The 16,888-nt window shown below is 36.8% G+C and overlaps 1 protein-coding gene across 1 annotated transcript in view; it reads left to right on the top strand.

Moving 5' to 3' along the window:
- AGMO (alkylglycerol monooxygenase) overlaps positions 1–16,888 on the top strand; it is a 192,557-nt gene that overhangs the window by 69,188 nt on the left and 106,481 nt on the right. Inside the window, exons 4-5 of the mRNA XM_061997405.1 lie at positions 11,938–12,041; positions 15,883–15,978. Coding sequence (XP_061853389.1) covers positions 11,938–12,041; positions 15,883–15,978 — 200 coding nt within the window. The remainder of the gene's footprint in view (positions 1–11,937; positions 12,042–15,882; positions 15,979–16,888) is intronic.

Here is a 16,888-nt window from a genome sequence, read left to right on the forward strand (position 1 = left end):
GTGTTAGGATGAATATATGGTAGTCATTTGACTAAGAAACTTTGAAAGCTCCTATGCTGGGTATAGAGATAATGGATATTGGCACACATATAAAATATCCTATGAAACTATATGTAAATTCTTGGTGTTTGATATGTCTTAACACACTGTAAAATACTTACAAGTGTGTTTTCCATTAAAAAAAATCCATAAAAAGATCAACACTTCAGATAAAGATTCTGTTTCCCCCTCCTCCCCTGCAAACTGTGGGAAGAGATTGACTGTGGAATAAAGGATTTTTCTGATAGACTAGAGTTAGTTTGTCACAGTCTACTTGAAGAAGCCAGCAGCACACTCTCACTTTGGGTCATTTCTTTTGTCTAGTGATAGATTTTAACAAAAAATCTCAATGCAGCAAAACTCTTCTATTTTTATATGGAAAGTAAAATACCCTTGCCTGATAATTATAAAATAGAGGAGGCTATTTTTCGTAGGCAGATCTGCTTCCTTTGTAGAATTTCAGGTTTTGAGGTCTTTAGTGTAGTAACTTGCACTTCATAGCTTTAATGCTTATTTTTGTGTTTGGAAAGTAAAAAGTACAACAGAGACATGCTGCATTGAGCTTTCAATTTAGCTTATTTTATATCTTAGAAGAAACAGATAAATGATAAAATTCAGGTAATTTACAGTGAGATATATTAAAATGTCATAATCAATTAAAAATAATTATTTTTAATACTTGGTATTTTCAGTCTCTCAAATCCTTACCTGTCTTTTGGTTCTGATACTAATTATCCAGCCACTAGCTGTAGGCTTTTAAAGTCAGAATTGCAACAACAGTCAGGAGACATGTGGCTGCAAAACCAGCAAGCATGTAGGAGTGCCTTTACAGGTCAAGTACTATAGCTGTTCTTTGACAGATCAGTATGAATTAGCATCATAGTACTCCTTCCCTGTGCCTTGGGCTTCATCTGTTAGCTGCTGCTGTTGCCAGCCCTCATACATTCCCAGGCTTGTAATGTGCTTCAGTGTTTTCTGACAGTGCTAGAGCAGCTTCAGTCCTGCAAACATCACTACCAAAACTTATGGCAAACGCTGAAGAGAACTCTGAAACTCTACTGTGTGTATCAGTCTTCAGCAGTCATTTGTTAATATTTTGAGTAAAGAGGAAATGGACTATGAAGTAACTCCTTTGACTGATGGTCAAAGTTCAAGAGATAGCATGAATTGCAATAGACCCTTGAGTAAATGGTTTTCTTAAAGGCTGTTTCATGTCTTTTTGCTAAATATATTTGATTGTATTGCCAGTACCTGTAACTCCATGGATGACTCCAATGTAAAGACCTAACTCCGTAGATCTAATTTAGACTGAAGGGACAGGGCAGGAAGTGGTGAAAGAGAAAACCTTGAAGATGGCATTGTGGTGCTAGAGGCATCCTCTAGATAGTCCTAGCTGGCACACTTAAGGGTGGGCTCTACCAGATGGCTCCCAGCTTGATGGGGTGCAGAGGCAAGCTTATATATCCCCATCTTTTTTCAAATTTAAATTGAAGCTGCATGCTTTGACAGTTTCTTATGTTACGGTCTCTTTATCTAATCTATATGCGTACATGGCTTCTGTGTCCTTCTTGTTAGAATGATAAATGGAAAAGGCTGTTAAAGTTCCAGCATGCTTAATAGTGTCCAGAGCCAGTCTGTTGTATGACAGATGCAGTGATAGGTAATTACTTGATGGACACAGAGTATAGATGGTTAGCTATGTGCTTTTGGGAATGGGAGTATAATGTAAGTGCTGACAGCACTGGTGCAAGTGTAATCTGTAGAAGTGCAGGTTTCTTTTTGTATGCATCACATACGCTGTAAATAAGCAATGTAAGTACCAAATACCATGGATCTATCACTGTTAAATAAGCACATGATATTGCTTCTTTTTATTTCTAAGGGAAATAATTTAACTGTGATTCTGTGGCACAAAACAATTGTATAAATAAATATGGATGACCAGTCTCATTAAATACCTGAACTTGACTTGAAATGGTTAATTGTCATTGGTTTTGAGTTGTATAATATATAATGAACTTGTTTCAAAATCTGTTAATATGTTTCAGCTGATTTCAGTAACTTTTGAATCCAGTCCATAGAGACTACAAAACTCATGTGCATTGTCAAAGTCTGGATGGTTTTTTCTATGGTTTGCAAATCTATGAAGAAGTGGGATGAAAATTGGATGTAAATACTTTGTCTAGAATATTTTAAAAGTTTATTTAAGAGGGGTGGTGTGTTCCAATGTTCCCAAGACTTTCCTGATATCTCAGTAAATTTCAATAGATTCCTGTTTATGTTTCCACACATTTATAATTCAGAAACTTGGTTTAGTAAATAATTTGAAACATTCTGCAAGAGAAAACTGTGTTAAGCTAATTCCTTTTTTTACACCAGAACAACTCCATGAACTTAACAGTGTTAATTCTTACTGTATCTGGCTTGGAAAAATGAAAAACTAAATAAATGAATGCAGGAATGCAACCTAGAAGGTAAAAGTTACATGAAGGGGCCATGGATATTTCCTTTGAAAAAGTATGTTTATGCCTTTGAGTTGGAGGACTTGAATTAATTCAACTTCTTATTTTTTCTTTGTGGGGAGGTAGGTGTGTGTGTGTGTGTGTGTATTTCCCAAGCATTCTTTGAATTTAGTGTTCTGAGGGGGCAAAAAATAAGATGAAAGTGGCTGAGTTAGTATCAGTTATTTTCTTCCTAATATCCGGCAGCTTAGTGTTGCTTTAATGTATGCACATTCAGAGTTCTGAACACTGTGGGAAAAGGTTTCACTGGCATCCATTCTTGCCATTAAAGTGCTTCCCATCTGAATATTGCCTGCCAAAGTATGTGGTATCCTGCAGAGCAAGAGGATGAGGACATAGATTGCAATGAAGCTGAACAGTTTGCACTTCCTAACAGTGACACCAAACATCAATCTTTTGTAGAGACAGCCCAGAATACAGGAGAATAAGAGCTCTCACCCCTACTCCCCCACCAAAAAAGCAAAAGGATAATTATCTTCTCTTTTTTTATCCTGTTTCATTCCAGCAGTTTCCTTCTAAGATCCTCCAAGATGAATATGTTCTCAAATTGCATAAGCCGACATTTCAGTGGCTGAAACACTTTTGTGGAAAGGGAAACAAAAAAAAAGAACTGAAGGTTCTCTGAAGGAACTTTTTTTTTTTAAAAAAAACATTTATTTAATTTAGTCTGTTTACTTTATCATCAAGCTAAAGGGTAGAGTGCTAATTTGGTCCCAGTTAATGTGTTTCACACATTTATGCCATAGTTTGACATCAGTATTCAGTAACACTAAGTTATATTACACAAGTTGGCAAATGCACAGATCTAAAGATTGCCAGCACTGTAATTGGCTGTATTTGGAGAAACTCAAGTAAAGTCTGCAGCTTGTATAAAGTCAAACAAATCAATAGAAGACACTTTGCTCCAGCTGCTGAGGATCTTCTCTTTTACACAGATATTCATTGCAGGTTTTTATTTTAATATATAAGTCTAATTTTGCCAACAGGATGAATTATAGCTGTGCAATTAATGAGCCATATGCTCCTCTTTGTAAAAAAGGTGCAGAAAGAGCGAAGAGCCGCAAAAAGTTGCTACATTAGTGAGCTGCAGAAGTTTAACATATCTGTGTCATTCAATCCAGATACTGTGAGGGTGTAAGGTGGATAAACCTTGCTATAACCAGTAGGAAACCTCATGGAAGAAAGGACAGTTGAAAAACTTGAGTCCAATATTGATGAGAAATGCTTGATGGTGCTTGAGACTGGATTTACAAATAGAATTTTGTGCTATGCAGTAGTTACCCTTGAAACTCCCGTGGCATCAACTTATTTTTTGGTACAAATCAGAGCAATTTTCACTCTTAGACCTGAAGAATCTGTTATGAAAGCCAGAACAACTGGAAAACAAGGTATCTGAATCAAGCCTTATACACCCAGGAAAGAGACAAGTGACAATGTAACAGCTGCCACAGTCATGGTTCCTGATGCAGAGTCTCACATCTTTGCTACAGAAGTCATCCAGAAATAGGCAACAAAACTTTAAACAGCTGCAGAGCTGCTGTCCAACCAACTAGGGAACTTGAACAATTGACATCAGGAAGGTGGTGTCATGGTTTTATGTGGAGCCAGTTATGGTAATGGGGATTGTAAAGATGGCTTTTTTAAGAAGTTGCTCAAGACTCTCTCCAGCTCTGAGCCAGACCCACCTCTGGGGCTGAGCCAATTAGGCACCTCCATGATCACTTTTTAAGAAGAAGAAACTGGAAGAGGAGGGTTCTTCTGGTCCCTTCTTGTTCTGTTCACCTTTCTTTTGTGGCTGGTGGTGGTGCAAGGAGTTGGAGAAGTGACCATGCAGACCCTAGGGTCAGTGAGGGAAGAGAGGAGGAGATGTGCTGGAGCAAAGACTCCCTTGCATCCTGTGGAGAGGACTGGTGAAGCAGAGATTCATTCGCAGTCCATAAAAGACCCCATGCCAGGGGCAGTGACTCATTTCTTTAAAGAGCCCCCACGTGGGGCAGTGACTGCCTAGAGGAGGCTGTGTCCTGTGTGAGGGACTCCATATTGGCAGAAGCCATAGCTGTTGGGAAGAACTCACACCAGAGAAGTTTGTTAAAGACTGTGTCCCAGGGGAGGGACCCCATATTGGATCAGGGGAAGAATGCCAGGAGTCATCCTCGTCTGAGAAGACAGAAGCGGCAGAGCCCATCTGTCAGAGACTGACCACATCCCCGATTCCCTGCCCGCCCGAGCCATTGAGAGGGGAGGAGGTAGAGATATCGGGAGCAGTGAGTTGAGCCTAGGAAGAAAGGAGGGATAGGGGAGCGAGATCTTAAAGTGTTAGTTGTATTTTTCTCATCATCCTGCTCTGGGTTTGCTTTTTATTCTGTTCTTGTAGGTATTAGAATAAACTTTCCTTAATTTCCTCTCTAAGTGGAGTACTGGTGTTTCTTTTGCCCAGAACCGTAATTGACAGCGAGTCCTCACTGCCCTGTCTCAATCCAAAACATCCCTGGCTATCTTTTTTCCTCCCATCTTACGGGGGCCTCCGTCATCCTAAGGAGGGTAGGGGTGGATGGGGGGCAGTGAGCAAGAGACTGTCGTGGTGCTTCATTGCTGGCTGGGCAAAACCATGACAAGTGGAAAAAAATAGATTGGTCAGGCAAGTTGGTATAGCAGAATTGGTGCAAGAGCTCTGCTGTGTCCTGAAAGACTTGCAAAATATTGCACACCTAATAACCTTTATCCCTTTGTGGTTTTTCATGACGTGATGAAAGAGACCGTTAATTCCTGACAACTGTATGGAAAGCCGCAGGCAGTGGTTTAGGACTGTCCTAACGTAATTAACTGAGACTCTTGTTTACATTGATATAACTCTGTTTCATGCATTTTTATCCATGTAGCTTAGCTTCTGACAGAACTACTCCTATTAGAAGAGACTGAGTCTTCGGTAAATGTGTCTTTTTATAGCCTTTCCATTGATGCCCTATAAGGATGCCAGGAAATAACATAGGGCACATATAAGTTGTGAGGACCATTACTTTTTACCTCAAACTCTGCTTTCCTAACCACATGATACCTGAAGTATTTTACAGATTCAGAGGTGTATCTGAGTATAATTCACAGTCCCCTGGATTCTTGCTAAGAGGGGATATGATCTGAACTGTTATTTGTTCTGGGTAGAATATGTAATAGTTTGGCTTGTGTTCATTCTTCCCACGTTTCCCTAGACCATTCTGCATCTTAAGTTTTGCAGATCTTGCTGTGGATTTTTTGTGTGGGTGCAGTTTTGTGTTTTCAACTGGTACAGCAGCAGATCAAGGATGAGGTTTTGGCTTGCAGACAGATTCTGGAGGCAGGTTGTGTAGAAAATTGGTCCAATCTTTGTCTTTTAAGGCATGGGAGTATGTGCCATATATCACTTGATTATAAGTTAGCCCACTCACTAAATAGTTTGCTGACCCCATACAGTAAGTTAAGAAGAGGGATGAAAAGCAGAGATAATAATAAAGCACAGAAAGGAACACATCTTGTATCACAGAAGGATCAGATGCTGAACACCTAGTGAAATATCCTAATTAGGCTGATGCATTGCAACTGTGTAGATTACAGTGTGTCTCATGGCAACCTTATCTTCTATTTGATGCTTGCTGTGTGACATGCTGTGGGATTGCCTGTCTGGAATTACCTGGGTCTTGGAATTACCTGGGTACCACAATGTATTTCATTGCCAAATTGCCAAAGAAGGCTAGTTGGTGCTGAGGCTGAAGAGCTGCTTCTGAGTTGTTCTCCTTCTCCTCCTGATAAACAAACTCTGAGATCAACGGCTGACATGAGTCTGGTTTTCCTGTTATTCAAAACAGTAGTGGATCTCTTACTTTCTAAATGCAGAGAGCTGGTCTGTGTGAGGAAGATTCACAGACAGGTGCTTCTCAATAAAAATGTGCAGAGGAAGAAAGTTAAAGGAAATTGTTTGAAGCTCTATAGTTAATTGTGTTTAATTCACCCTTTGAACTCAAATCTCCTTGCAGCTAGACTTAATTTACTTATGTGATCATTCTGAGAATACAAACTGCTAATACTCACTGTAGCCAAGGCCACAATGTAAGGAAACTGGGTCTTATTTAAAAGGTGTACATTTCCCTGTATACACACTCCTTTGTGTGTAGCAGATAAATTCCTTGGACCTAATCCTGTTCTGATTAAACCTGCACAGTTCTATTCATAGTCTAATGTAACTGAGGAAATAATTTGTTCCTAAAGAATTATATTTCTAATAAGCGGGATGCAGAGGCTTTTGGCAGATCTCACAACTCTTATTGAGCCACACTAAAACAAAAACCAAAGTTGGATCAGAGGGGTAATGAAAGAGGGACTACAGCACAGCAGGTTAAACAGAGGAGTCATGTAAGGATCATATTCTGTTTTGGAGATGGTAATGAACCCGTGTAGGTAAATTTCTGTTTTCATGTGAGGTGGAATGGATTCTAGAGTGACCTCCTAACTTTAATAAAGGCATACACTTTGGGTCCAAAATACAGGGTTTTTTTTAATCCGTCTTTCTTTTAAAAAAACCCCTAATATTTGTCCCTCCCAGTAACAAAACTGCAGTGATGCTCTGTCTCAGTTGTTGTTCATCCAGTGCAAGTGTAGAGTTCATCAGGGAGTGACACTCTTTACAAAAGTCCTGCATGAGAGAGTATTTATTCAAACATATTAGGAGAAGCAACAGAACAGATCAACTAGAAAAAGGCAGGAAGGTGGTAAGTCATCAAATGGTTGTTGCTTTGTGAATAAGAAAAGCTAATAGCCTAGTGGAGAAACTATTTAAATACTGTGTATTCTTATCTCTTTGGTCTTTGTAGGGAGGCATTCTAGGCATTAGAAATGCCTAGGAAAGAAATTACTGAAAGATTTACCTTGCAGGCCATTTTTCTTTTCCTCAATCATCCTGCGGTTTCTACTAATTCTGGTGGGAGAGACGTAGACCCAGGAGATGATCCTTTTTCTAATCGCTTGTAGGTCAATGCAGCACAGAGTGCCTGCCTCAGAAACTCTGCAGGATACAGTTGCTCTAGGAAGCAGCAATTTGCGTGCTGGGGTCACCAGGGACTATGATATGCATCAGGGGTTTCTTGCCACATGGTTGGCTTTGTGGAGTTCATAGTATGGTAATCTATGGCACAGTAAATGCAATTTTTCTATCTTCTAAATTGCTAGCTAGGTAATTGTGGGACAGCTCCTCACTGGCAAGCATAGTCAAACTGAAGGTTTTGTTTAAATTTAAATAGATGCTGAGGAAAAACTTTCACCTGTTCTTCTAGCTGAAAGAGAATGCAAACTTTTCACAACTTATCATACAAATGTATTTCTAAATAATCTGTTTTCTTTTTTTTTCCCTTCACTTTTCTTTAGTTCCAGGTCTTGTAAATCTATGTGCAAAGAAATTACCTCATTTTAATTAAAAGGTCAATCTAATATTTTTTTATCCCCTAAAAATTAATTAAATCTTTATCGTTTCACTGATTTTGAGGATTGTGTAAAATGGTTGGTTTTGTTGACAGCACTCCTTAAAATGACTGCAAGGGTTTTTTTGCATATATATTTTCTCCTGTTGTTAATCAAAGTGCGATGGAAAGTGGAAATCACTGAAAGCTACAGAAATGAACAACAAAGTCTTATTTTGAACTTTACATGTTGTATATTCATAGAGGGAAATCTTATTGCATGTTGAATAATTTCTACCTCTATGAGGAAGATACTTCAGTAGCTGTGAAACATGGCCAAGGCATTGGAGCTGTCCTTTTATCTCATAGAATTAGTGCTGAATACTGAATCTGAAACAGAACAAAACTAAGACTAAGTGGAACCACTGGTTGCCATACCAATGTGGTTGTGATGGTGTGGGAAAGATTGCCTTTTTATGTATGAATTAGGAGGAGAAGGAGGGAAGCAGCAGAAGAGAAGGATAACAACATTAATCTTTCTTCCTTTTAGAAAACCCAGAAAATAAAGTTAGACTGCTACTAAAAACCTGACTCCAGCTTCTTGATAATCAGTGCTTCATTGGTCCTGCAAAGATACTGTTAAATCCCCCAAAGCCTTCTCTCCTCCAGGCCAGTTCCCTTAGCCTCTCTTTTTTTTTTTCTTTATCAGGAGAATTCATATATTGGACTAATGCTAAAAAATACAAATGTTCATTTTCCTTTAGAATTTGTATTAGGACACAAATCTCTCAAATGCTTGGAGCCTACTAATTTTAGTAACTACAGGTATGAGTCCAAGAGAACTTCATGGATATTTTGAAGAGCTACAGTGAAAACTGTGGTCCAGATGATAACCTAAACTTACAATTTTTATTGGGTGATGGGTGAAAATATTGATTCTGTACAGTGGTAATAATAAAGTATTAATAATTAATTCCAGTAGCAAGATGTAGTTTTTTCTTCCAGATCCAAATATCACACCAAATCTCCACTCATTAAAAGGAATATGAAGAAAACATACTAGGAAAAGAGGCCTTTGCTGTGCTAGGTTATAAATTGTGTAACTCTCCCCACAAATGAACAAAATGGTAAAGACATCTTTACCTTCCATGTTTTATATATCAGTCACATTTGACTTAGAAAACATAAAAAATTCCCTTACAGTATTGTCTTTGTAGTTTCTTCAGTTTCATCACCTAGTTTTTTCTTGTGGCTTCATGGGAGAATTTGAACCGAAGAGATCTACAAAATGCAGTAATACTTCCCGTTTTCTACGTAGTTTTTTGTTTGTTTTTGTTTTTTAAAGCTATTAGAGTTGGCCATATCTCAGGGTTGTTTTTTTTTTTTCTTTTAAGTCATAATGTAATAATAAGTGTGAAAAGTGGATGTGATGCAGTCTCCTATAATTTCATTCTCTTTCAAATAACTTTTCTCATTTTGCTTCAAGTTACTGTCACTCTGAATGAAAAAGTGAAACTACAACTCATACTTTTTGTATTCTGTCATGAGTAGTTGGTGAGGTCAGATGTATTCCTTGATGAGTACTTGGTTTTACATTTATTTCTTGCATTTGTGAGATGTCTTTTAAGTGTTATGATTGTAATATTTTTAATTTACTAATGCTTACAGGCTGAGTTTTGAGGTGATCTATTACACACTTATTCATGATGTTATTCTGCTTCAAATAAAATGTTATTGATGATTGGTTTCTTAAGGTAATTTTTTTTGACAAAAATTATTTCCGATATTTTCCAACTTTACTTATTTTGCCAAGGAATTCAACATAGTCTGTGCCATTGATGTCAGCGAGAATAGGATTAAGGAGCAGGATTTAATTTACTCAGCTGTAACAGAAGAAGTCAGAAATAACTTTAGCAGTTAAATTACTTGTGAGAGAATTGTTTATTTATGTCCTTAATATTCCTGTGGTGTATTTTTGAATGGCAGAGCATTTAAGCTGATTCGCACATCTGAAAGATTAATGTTTTACCAATATTCAGTTACATTATTCTATATTCTTGTTAGTGTAAGAGGCAGTTTAACTGAAAAAATGAACACTAATAAAATGCCTTTTTAGTAATTCATTTTGAAAACCATTTGACCTTAACTACAATGAAAGTAGACTGTAAAAATCATCATAGATTCCCTTCCTTGAACTTTTCACAATGCTGAAAAATGACTGAGGGAAAGAAGCAAGATCCAGTTACTGTACCCTGTTTGTACAGCTGTACTTCATTGAGTGAAGGCTTGTGTTACACACAGTTTGTGATAGGAAGTAAATGCTTTAAAAACAACTAAGGAGACAGGTCTTTAACCTCCACCTTTTTAGATGCTTTGTTCACTCATTTAGCTTCTGTCAAGGTCTTGGGAATCAGTTCAAATACAAATAATTTTTGAGTACTGAAGCTCACCTGAATAATTAATCTCCTAGTGAGTTCATTAGGCAGAGATGCATTAAGATGTTTTTGGGTTTTGGTTTTTTTTTAGATCTCTAATTCCTGATGTAGTGAGCACATATTCCTTGAGGAACAAATGCATTTAAAGAAGAAAGAATCCTCAGATTGAGTGTTAAATGTTTTATAATAGTTGAAATTCCAGTTTAAATTCAACAACTGTAAGGATTTTCAAGGACTTAGAAATCATTAAAAAATTAGATTGTCATATGTATTTACCAAACTGTCAAAATTACTTAGGTTTAAAACTTTCAGTTTATAGCATACAAGACTGTTACCTCTTGTTAGAAGACTATCTAGTCCCCTGAAACGGTGAAGGCACCTTGAAATTCATTGAGGGGATTTTTTGGGATTACATTGTTAGTACATCTTAATCAATAGACTTAAACTATTTGGCACCAGATCATTTCAGGACCTTAAATACACGTTAGGAGATCATTCTGTGAATGCGATTCTGATTATCTGACAGAGTCACTTCTTTAATTGCTCTGGTGAAACAAATTAGTGAAAATGGGAGTGTGCAGCTGGTGGTCAGCTAAATAGGCATTATTTGGGCTGCATTTTCTCATTTTGCTATAATAAGGTCATCCTCATAGCAATACATCTGATGACTGTGAACATTTCTATCTTAACCTCTCATTTAAGACTGTCTAGATACTGCTACACAATCCAGAGGGGACACACAGATCTGCATGTATTGAGAAAATGCCTTGAAATACAATCAGGATTTTGAAGCATTCTTTTTCACTGCAGTGCATTACAGGTGTCCTGCCTTCAGAGGACGTGTCTGACACTGGTTTTGTCCTTATTCCAGCACCTCTTCTTAAACTGTAATGCAATAGAGCCACAGCTCTCCTTTGTCTTGGTCCAGAGTTTTCAGCAAGTAAACCATTTGATTTTCCATTTGCTACCAGTGGGCAGGCAATGGCTGTTTTGTGGTCTGTGCTACAAGTAATCATGAAGATCTGCGTGTTCCAGAAAACTTTGAGCATAACAATTGACACCAGTTGAATTGCTCAAATGTGAAGCATAAGATTTTTTGAACATTTTGTGTCCCCTTCTAGTCTTGAAATATAACTTCACTAAAAAAATGCAAGCATGAAAGCATCCTCAGTCCTTGCCCCTCTGAAAGCCCACAACAGAACTCCTACTGATTCATGTTGTTAGGACTCAGCTCAGGCTTTCTGTCTGTTTAACTATCAACTCAAACTCAAACATTATTCCGCTCTTCCAGCAATGGCTTCAGTTCCTGCCACAGCTCTGCTTTCCTCAGCATAAAAGTTATGCTGATTTGTGTCCACCTACTCACATATAGCTCTGAGCAGAGTTACCTGCTATACTGTGGTAAAATAGCAAAGTGTAAGTTGGGGGATTAGTTGTTTTTAGCTTTAAAAAGGCCTTGGAAACAAATGTTGCATTGTTCTCTAGTACATACCTCATTAGAAATTATGTGTTTTGCAGAGGTCAATATACTGTGGGCAGCGCACCAAGTACATCATAGTTCTGAAGATTACAATTTATTCACAGCATTGAGACAATCTGTACTGCAGAAATACACCTCCTGGGTAAGTTGCAGATGATTTGACAAACAAATTACTATCAATGAGATTTAGAAAAAGTAAAAACAGAGACTTTATCTCCCTTCGAGGAAAAATATAGAATTTTTTTATAGTGTTTGACATTGAAAGCACAGAAATTAAAACTGAAGAATTTGAGAACCATAAGCCTTAACATTACATTCCTTAATGGTTTTATAGTGAACTTGGAAAGAGATACAGCAGTTAAGTAGAAGAATGCTAATTATTACCCTGCATTTATATTTTCATAACTTTTTGAGTAAAATGGGACTTCTTTTTCATTTGGTTATTCATGCAAAAGTACAGGAAAAAAACAGAGTATAACATTGTAATCTAGATTATGTCTGTATAACTGAAAGGAGCAGTGTAAAAAAATGTTGCTAAAGATTACTTTTGACATGCAAATGTATTTATTATTCTCTGCTCATTGATGTCGTGTCAGTACTCCAGTAAGTAAGGGCAGATTGCCACTTCTTTTACCTAATGTTTTTTCAAGTATAATTTATTTTAAATGGTGAGCTGTGTACACATGCAATATAGATTAAGGTGAGTACTCATTTACAGATTTTAAAATGTATATTTCTAAATGCATTCATAAATGTAACATACGATTCAGTGTTTAGTTTTCTGCCCAGGATAACTGTTGATTTCCTCAGTTACACTCTCATATTCCATTTTCACTCAATTTTTTCATTCAGATCATAGATTATTTGGTTGATTTTGTTTATTTTTTCAAAAGGGAATAATTACCTAAAAATTTGTATTTTAAAAATTTTAATTTTTCAAAATTAGAGTTCCAAAATAATAGTCAATGCATTTTTGTATATGTAAAATACATAAATGCTCTTCTCCACTGAGGGATAATTCTGATGGTGGAGGAAACCCACAGTCCTCCAGCAATGTCTACAAGTAGGCTATGAGCAAATGACTCAAAGCGAAGAGTGTGTGCTCACACAAGCAAATCAAGAGTAACTCCATTAACTTTAGTACATTTAGTCTGAATTTATGCTCCCATAACTGAGCATGAGCTTAGCTTTTTGTTCAACACTGTTTCAAGTTCATGCCACTAAGTAAGTTAAAGTGCTAGGTTCCAAAAGGAGGTTGTGAAACAGATACTACTTCTTAGACTTGTATTGTAAGACTTCTGTGTAAATTCTTGCTTTTTTTTAATTCAGAAAATAGTCATCTATTGTTTGTAGGAGTGCCTTAAATTGAAATGACCATAAGGATCAATAGCGGAAGGGATGCATCTCTGTCATGACTGTTTCCTATGTAAATACTGTCATGTTAAAGATTTAACCTTTGTACATTTACCCATTGGGACCATATGTGCAAATGCTTAACAAAAACAATAATTCAAAAAAGACAAAAAGCCTGTGTGTATATAGGGGTGTGTACATGAGCACTTTGTCTGCCTGTGTGATTTTGAGGATGATACCTCAGAGAACATAAAATATTCAGGAAGGGCAAGGTTTCTGGCTGCCTTGGATTCTGAAGACGATTCTCAGGACCACACTGGTATCATTTGGCAAATAGTATGTGTACATTTAAAATTCATTTGCTTTGAGCAAAAGGAAATGAACCTAGGAATCTCCAATACTTTTATGTGTAGTTTTTTTTCACCAAATACTTAGTATTAGTCAAAACATTAAGTTAATGTAAATATTGATTTATCTCCCTCCAGAATGTTTGAGAGGCTTTCTCCAAAGCCTTACTGTACATGAGCAAAATTCTTGCTAGTGCTTATAGCACTACTGCTTATAGCAATACTGTTTTTTTGGACTGCTAGAACCCCAGAACCCCATGGATGCAACAGTCTTGAAGCTGAAACTTGGTGAAGCCTTTAGTTAATCTCTGAGAGTGATCTGATATTACTGAATGTACCATTGAATGCAATTCGACATGCAGTTTTGTGGAGGCTGTGAGAAAGTGGTGGATGATGTGGGAACTTGGGACTGTTCTGCTGCCAGCTCTGTATGTATTTTAAATGAAATGTTATAAAATAAATAAATCAATATATTATTCTGTGTTTGTTGTGCTTAAGCTGATTGGAAAGATGTGAAATGAAGGGGAAGAGAGAGAAAAGCATGCTTGAAGTACAATGTGAGATGTACTTCTGAATTTGGAACCAAATGTGTATTGCTTCAGATCGTTTGTACAGTGTTTCAGATGTTCCAGTGGAGGGGCTATAGAGAAGCAGACCTACTTTTAAGACTGAGAGATGGTTTTGAAGCCCACTTAATGGTAAAAATGTGAGGAAAAAAAAGTATATTCATTTTTAAGAAGAAATCAGCAAGCTAATGCTATATAAATTTTTGCTTCTGATGACAGTTGTAAGTGTGATTGTGAGAGAGCTGCATTTATACCTTGGAAAGCTATGATTTAATTCTTTGAGTACTAGTTTTCAACTTTCCAAGGGTAAGATTCAATTGCAAATATCAGGTCCATACTAATTTCATACTTTTAGAATCTGAAGTTCAGATAAAGGGTTGAATAATGCTTTGTTGGTTTAAAAGCAGTGGAAACACCTATATATAACCTGGAAAGTGAATAGATAACCCTGTACTTTTCATCACTGAGTCACAAAATTCACTTCTTATCTACTGAGGGGTCTGGCAGGTCTGCAGTCTGTAAGAGATGGTTTTGATGGGGTTTTTTAGCCTTACCTTTAAGTCCTGCAGTCTTCATGACTCACCTGTCGGCAGGTGCCCTCAGTGGCCTGCCAGACAGAGCTGGATACATTGGCAGGAAAGAGAGGAGCTTGGTGCAGGAAACTCAGCCCTGCTGCTAAACTTCAGGAGTTTCCTTTTTTTCTTTTCTTTTTTTTTCTGTGGCAGAAGTGTTTATAAGCTTTTACTTGCAAATGAAGTGGAGAAAGATTGAGCTGTGCCCACATTGGAGAATGTGCAGTGGACTCCTGCAAAAGGAGCAGTGCCTTTATTGTAAAGGCACACAGCTGCCGTGTTGCAGCCCCAGATACAAATCCCTCTCATCAGCCTTTCTTATCAGGTTATCAGTTATTGTGGCTCTCTCTCAGTCTCTGTCCCTGAATGCACAAATGGGAAGAGATTGTGTGATAAACATTTTTCTGCAGTTTTTACCAGAAAATCCATCTTGGAGCCAGAAAAGCTTTTCCTTTACAGATTGTGTACAGATTTTCCTTGAGTAGTAAAGAGATCTAAAGTCTTGAAAATACCTCTACAACTGTTTGATTTAGAAAAAAAAATCTTTATATTTTAGGGAAGGATTTACTTTTTAATCAAGCTGATATAACACAATGTAATGTCAGGTAGAAGAAAGAAAGAAAGAAAGATTTTTTTTTTTTTTCTGAAGAAAGCAGACTGACTTTACTGACTTTTAACACATGAAGATCTTGTAAGTCTTACTTTATTGCTCAGCCAGTTGATCAATTAATTGTGAAATTCCTATATGTAAGATACCAGTATCTCCCCTAAGAAAGTGGTTTTCTGAAAGTATATTCATATTCGTGCATCTTTAAAACTCAGCAATATATCATGGGTTCAAAGGAACATGCTGTAAGGAAGTTAGGTGAGAATATATAATTAACTTTGTAAGACAAGTAAGCTACTTTGCCATTGTGATGCTCGTGTAGGGAGTCTAAATGCATCAATTGATGTCTCTTTTGCTATGGCACATCTAGTAGTAACATAATAATCAATATCTACTCAATAAAGTGGCTGCTATATGGAGGTATTAAAAAAAACAATTATCTTGTTCAGCGCTTTGAGCTCCTGAGATGGTACTTCAGTATGTTGTCACAAGTTTAGAATTAGAAGTCTAACGTTTATTCTCTTTCTCACTTTTTCAGATTTTCAACTTGCCCATGGCTCTTTTCATTCCTCCTTCAGTCTTTGCTGTTCATCTACAGTTTAATCTACTTTACCAGTTTTGGATACATACAGAGGTAAAGCAGGTTTTTAAACCATACCTAAACAGTTAGCCTGGAGCAGTGTCTTGGAAATCTACTAGCAGCTGATTTATTGTGTAAGAAAAATCTTTGTCTGACTTCTTTAAGGAGAAACATCTGTTCATTTTTATTCCCTTTTCTGAATATATATTGCTCAGTTTATAAGAAGCAATGAGGCCAGTTGGTCCTAATTAGATAAAAAAAAGAGTAACTGTAAGGAATCAAAACTTTTTTGCTATTTTAATACCATATTTTCCTATCTTTCAGCTTATTAAACATTTCTGGCAAATATTGAAACTTATTTCATTTCTAAGAGTAATATTTTAGGGAAAAATGTCCAAACCCCATCTTAAATAATGGGTCTTAAAGATCATTTAGAATTGCAACTGAAGTCAGATATTGTTTCCTCCTTAGTGCAAGTAATTCTCAGGTGAAAAATGCTCTTTGATTATCTGAAGGCTATTTGTTTATGACTCTTTATTTGAGTTTTGTGACTGCATAGACTGTATATAGTTTGCATACATTTACAGTTAATAACGCTCTGTAGTTAGTAAGTAGTTTCCCATACTTTCCACATAGTTGAATGGCCTTCTGCCTTTTCCCTTGTACTATAGTAGAAATGTTTAAAGGTTTCCTATGTTATGCAGGTAGCATATTTTTATGTAGCCCTTCTGGGCTGCAGGTTAATTATCTCTACAGCACTTACTCTTTTGATTATTCTGACTGTACAGATGCCTTTTCCCCTCTGTAGTTTCACTGTACAATCCATAGGACAATTCTTCTAAAAGGCAATTTTATTTCCTTGATATCTGCTATTTTAGGTGATTGTATTGTATACATTACCATTTTTATTTTCTCTTTTCTCGGTGTTTCCTTTAAAAAAGGAAGAAAAGCTACTTACAGTGAA

This window comes from Colius striatus, chromosome 5, assembly GCF_028858725.1.
Source record: "Colius striatus isolate bColStr4 chromosome 5, bColStr4.1.hap1, whole genome shotgun sequence".
Lineage (NCBI taxonomy): Eukaryota > Metazoa > Chordata > Aves > Coliiformes > Coliidae > Colius > Colius striatus.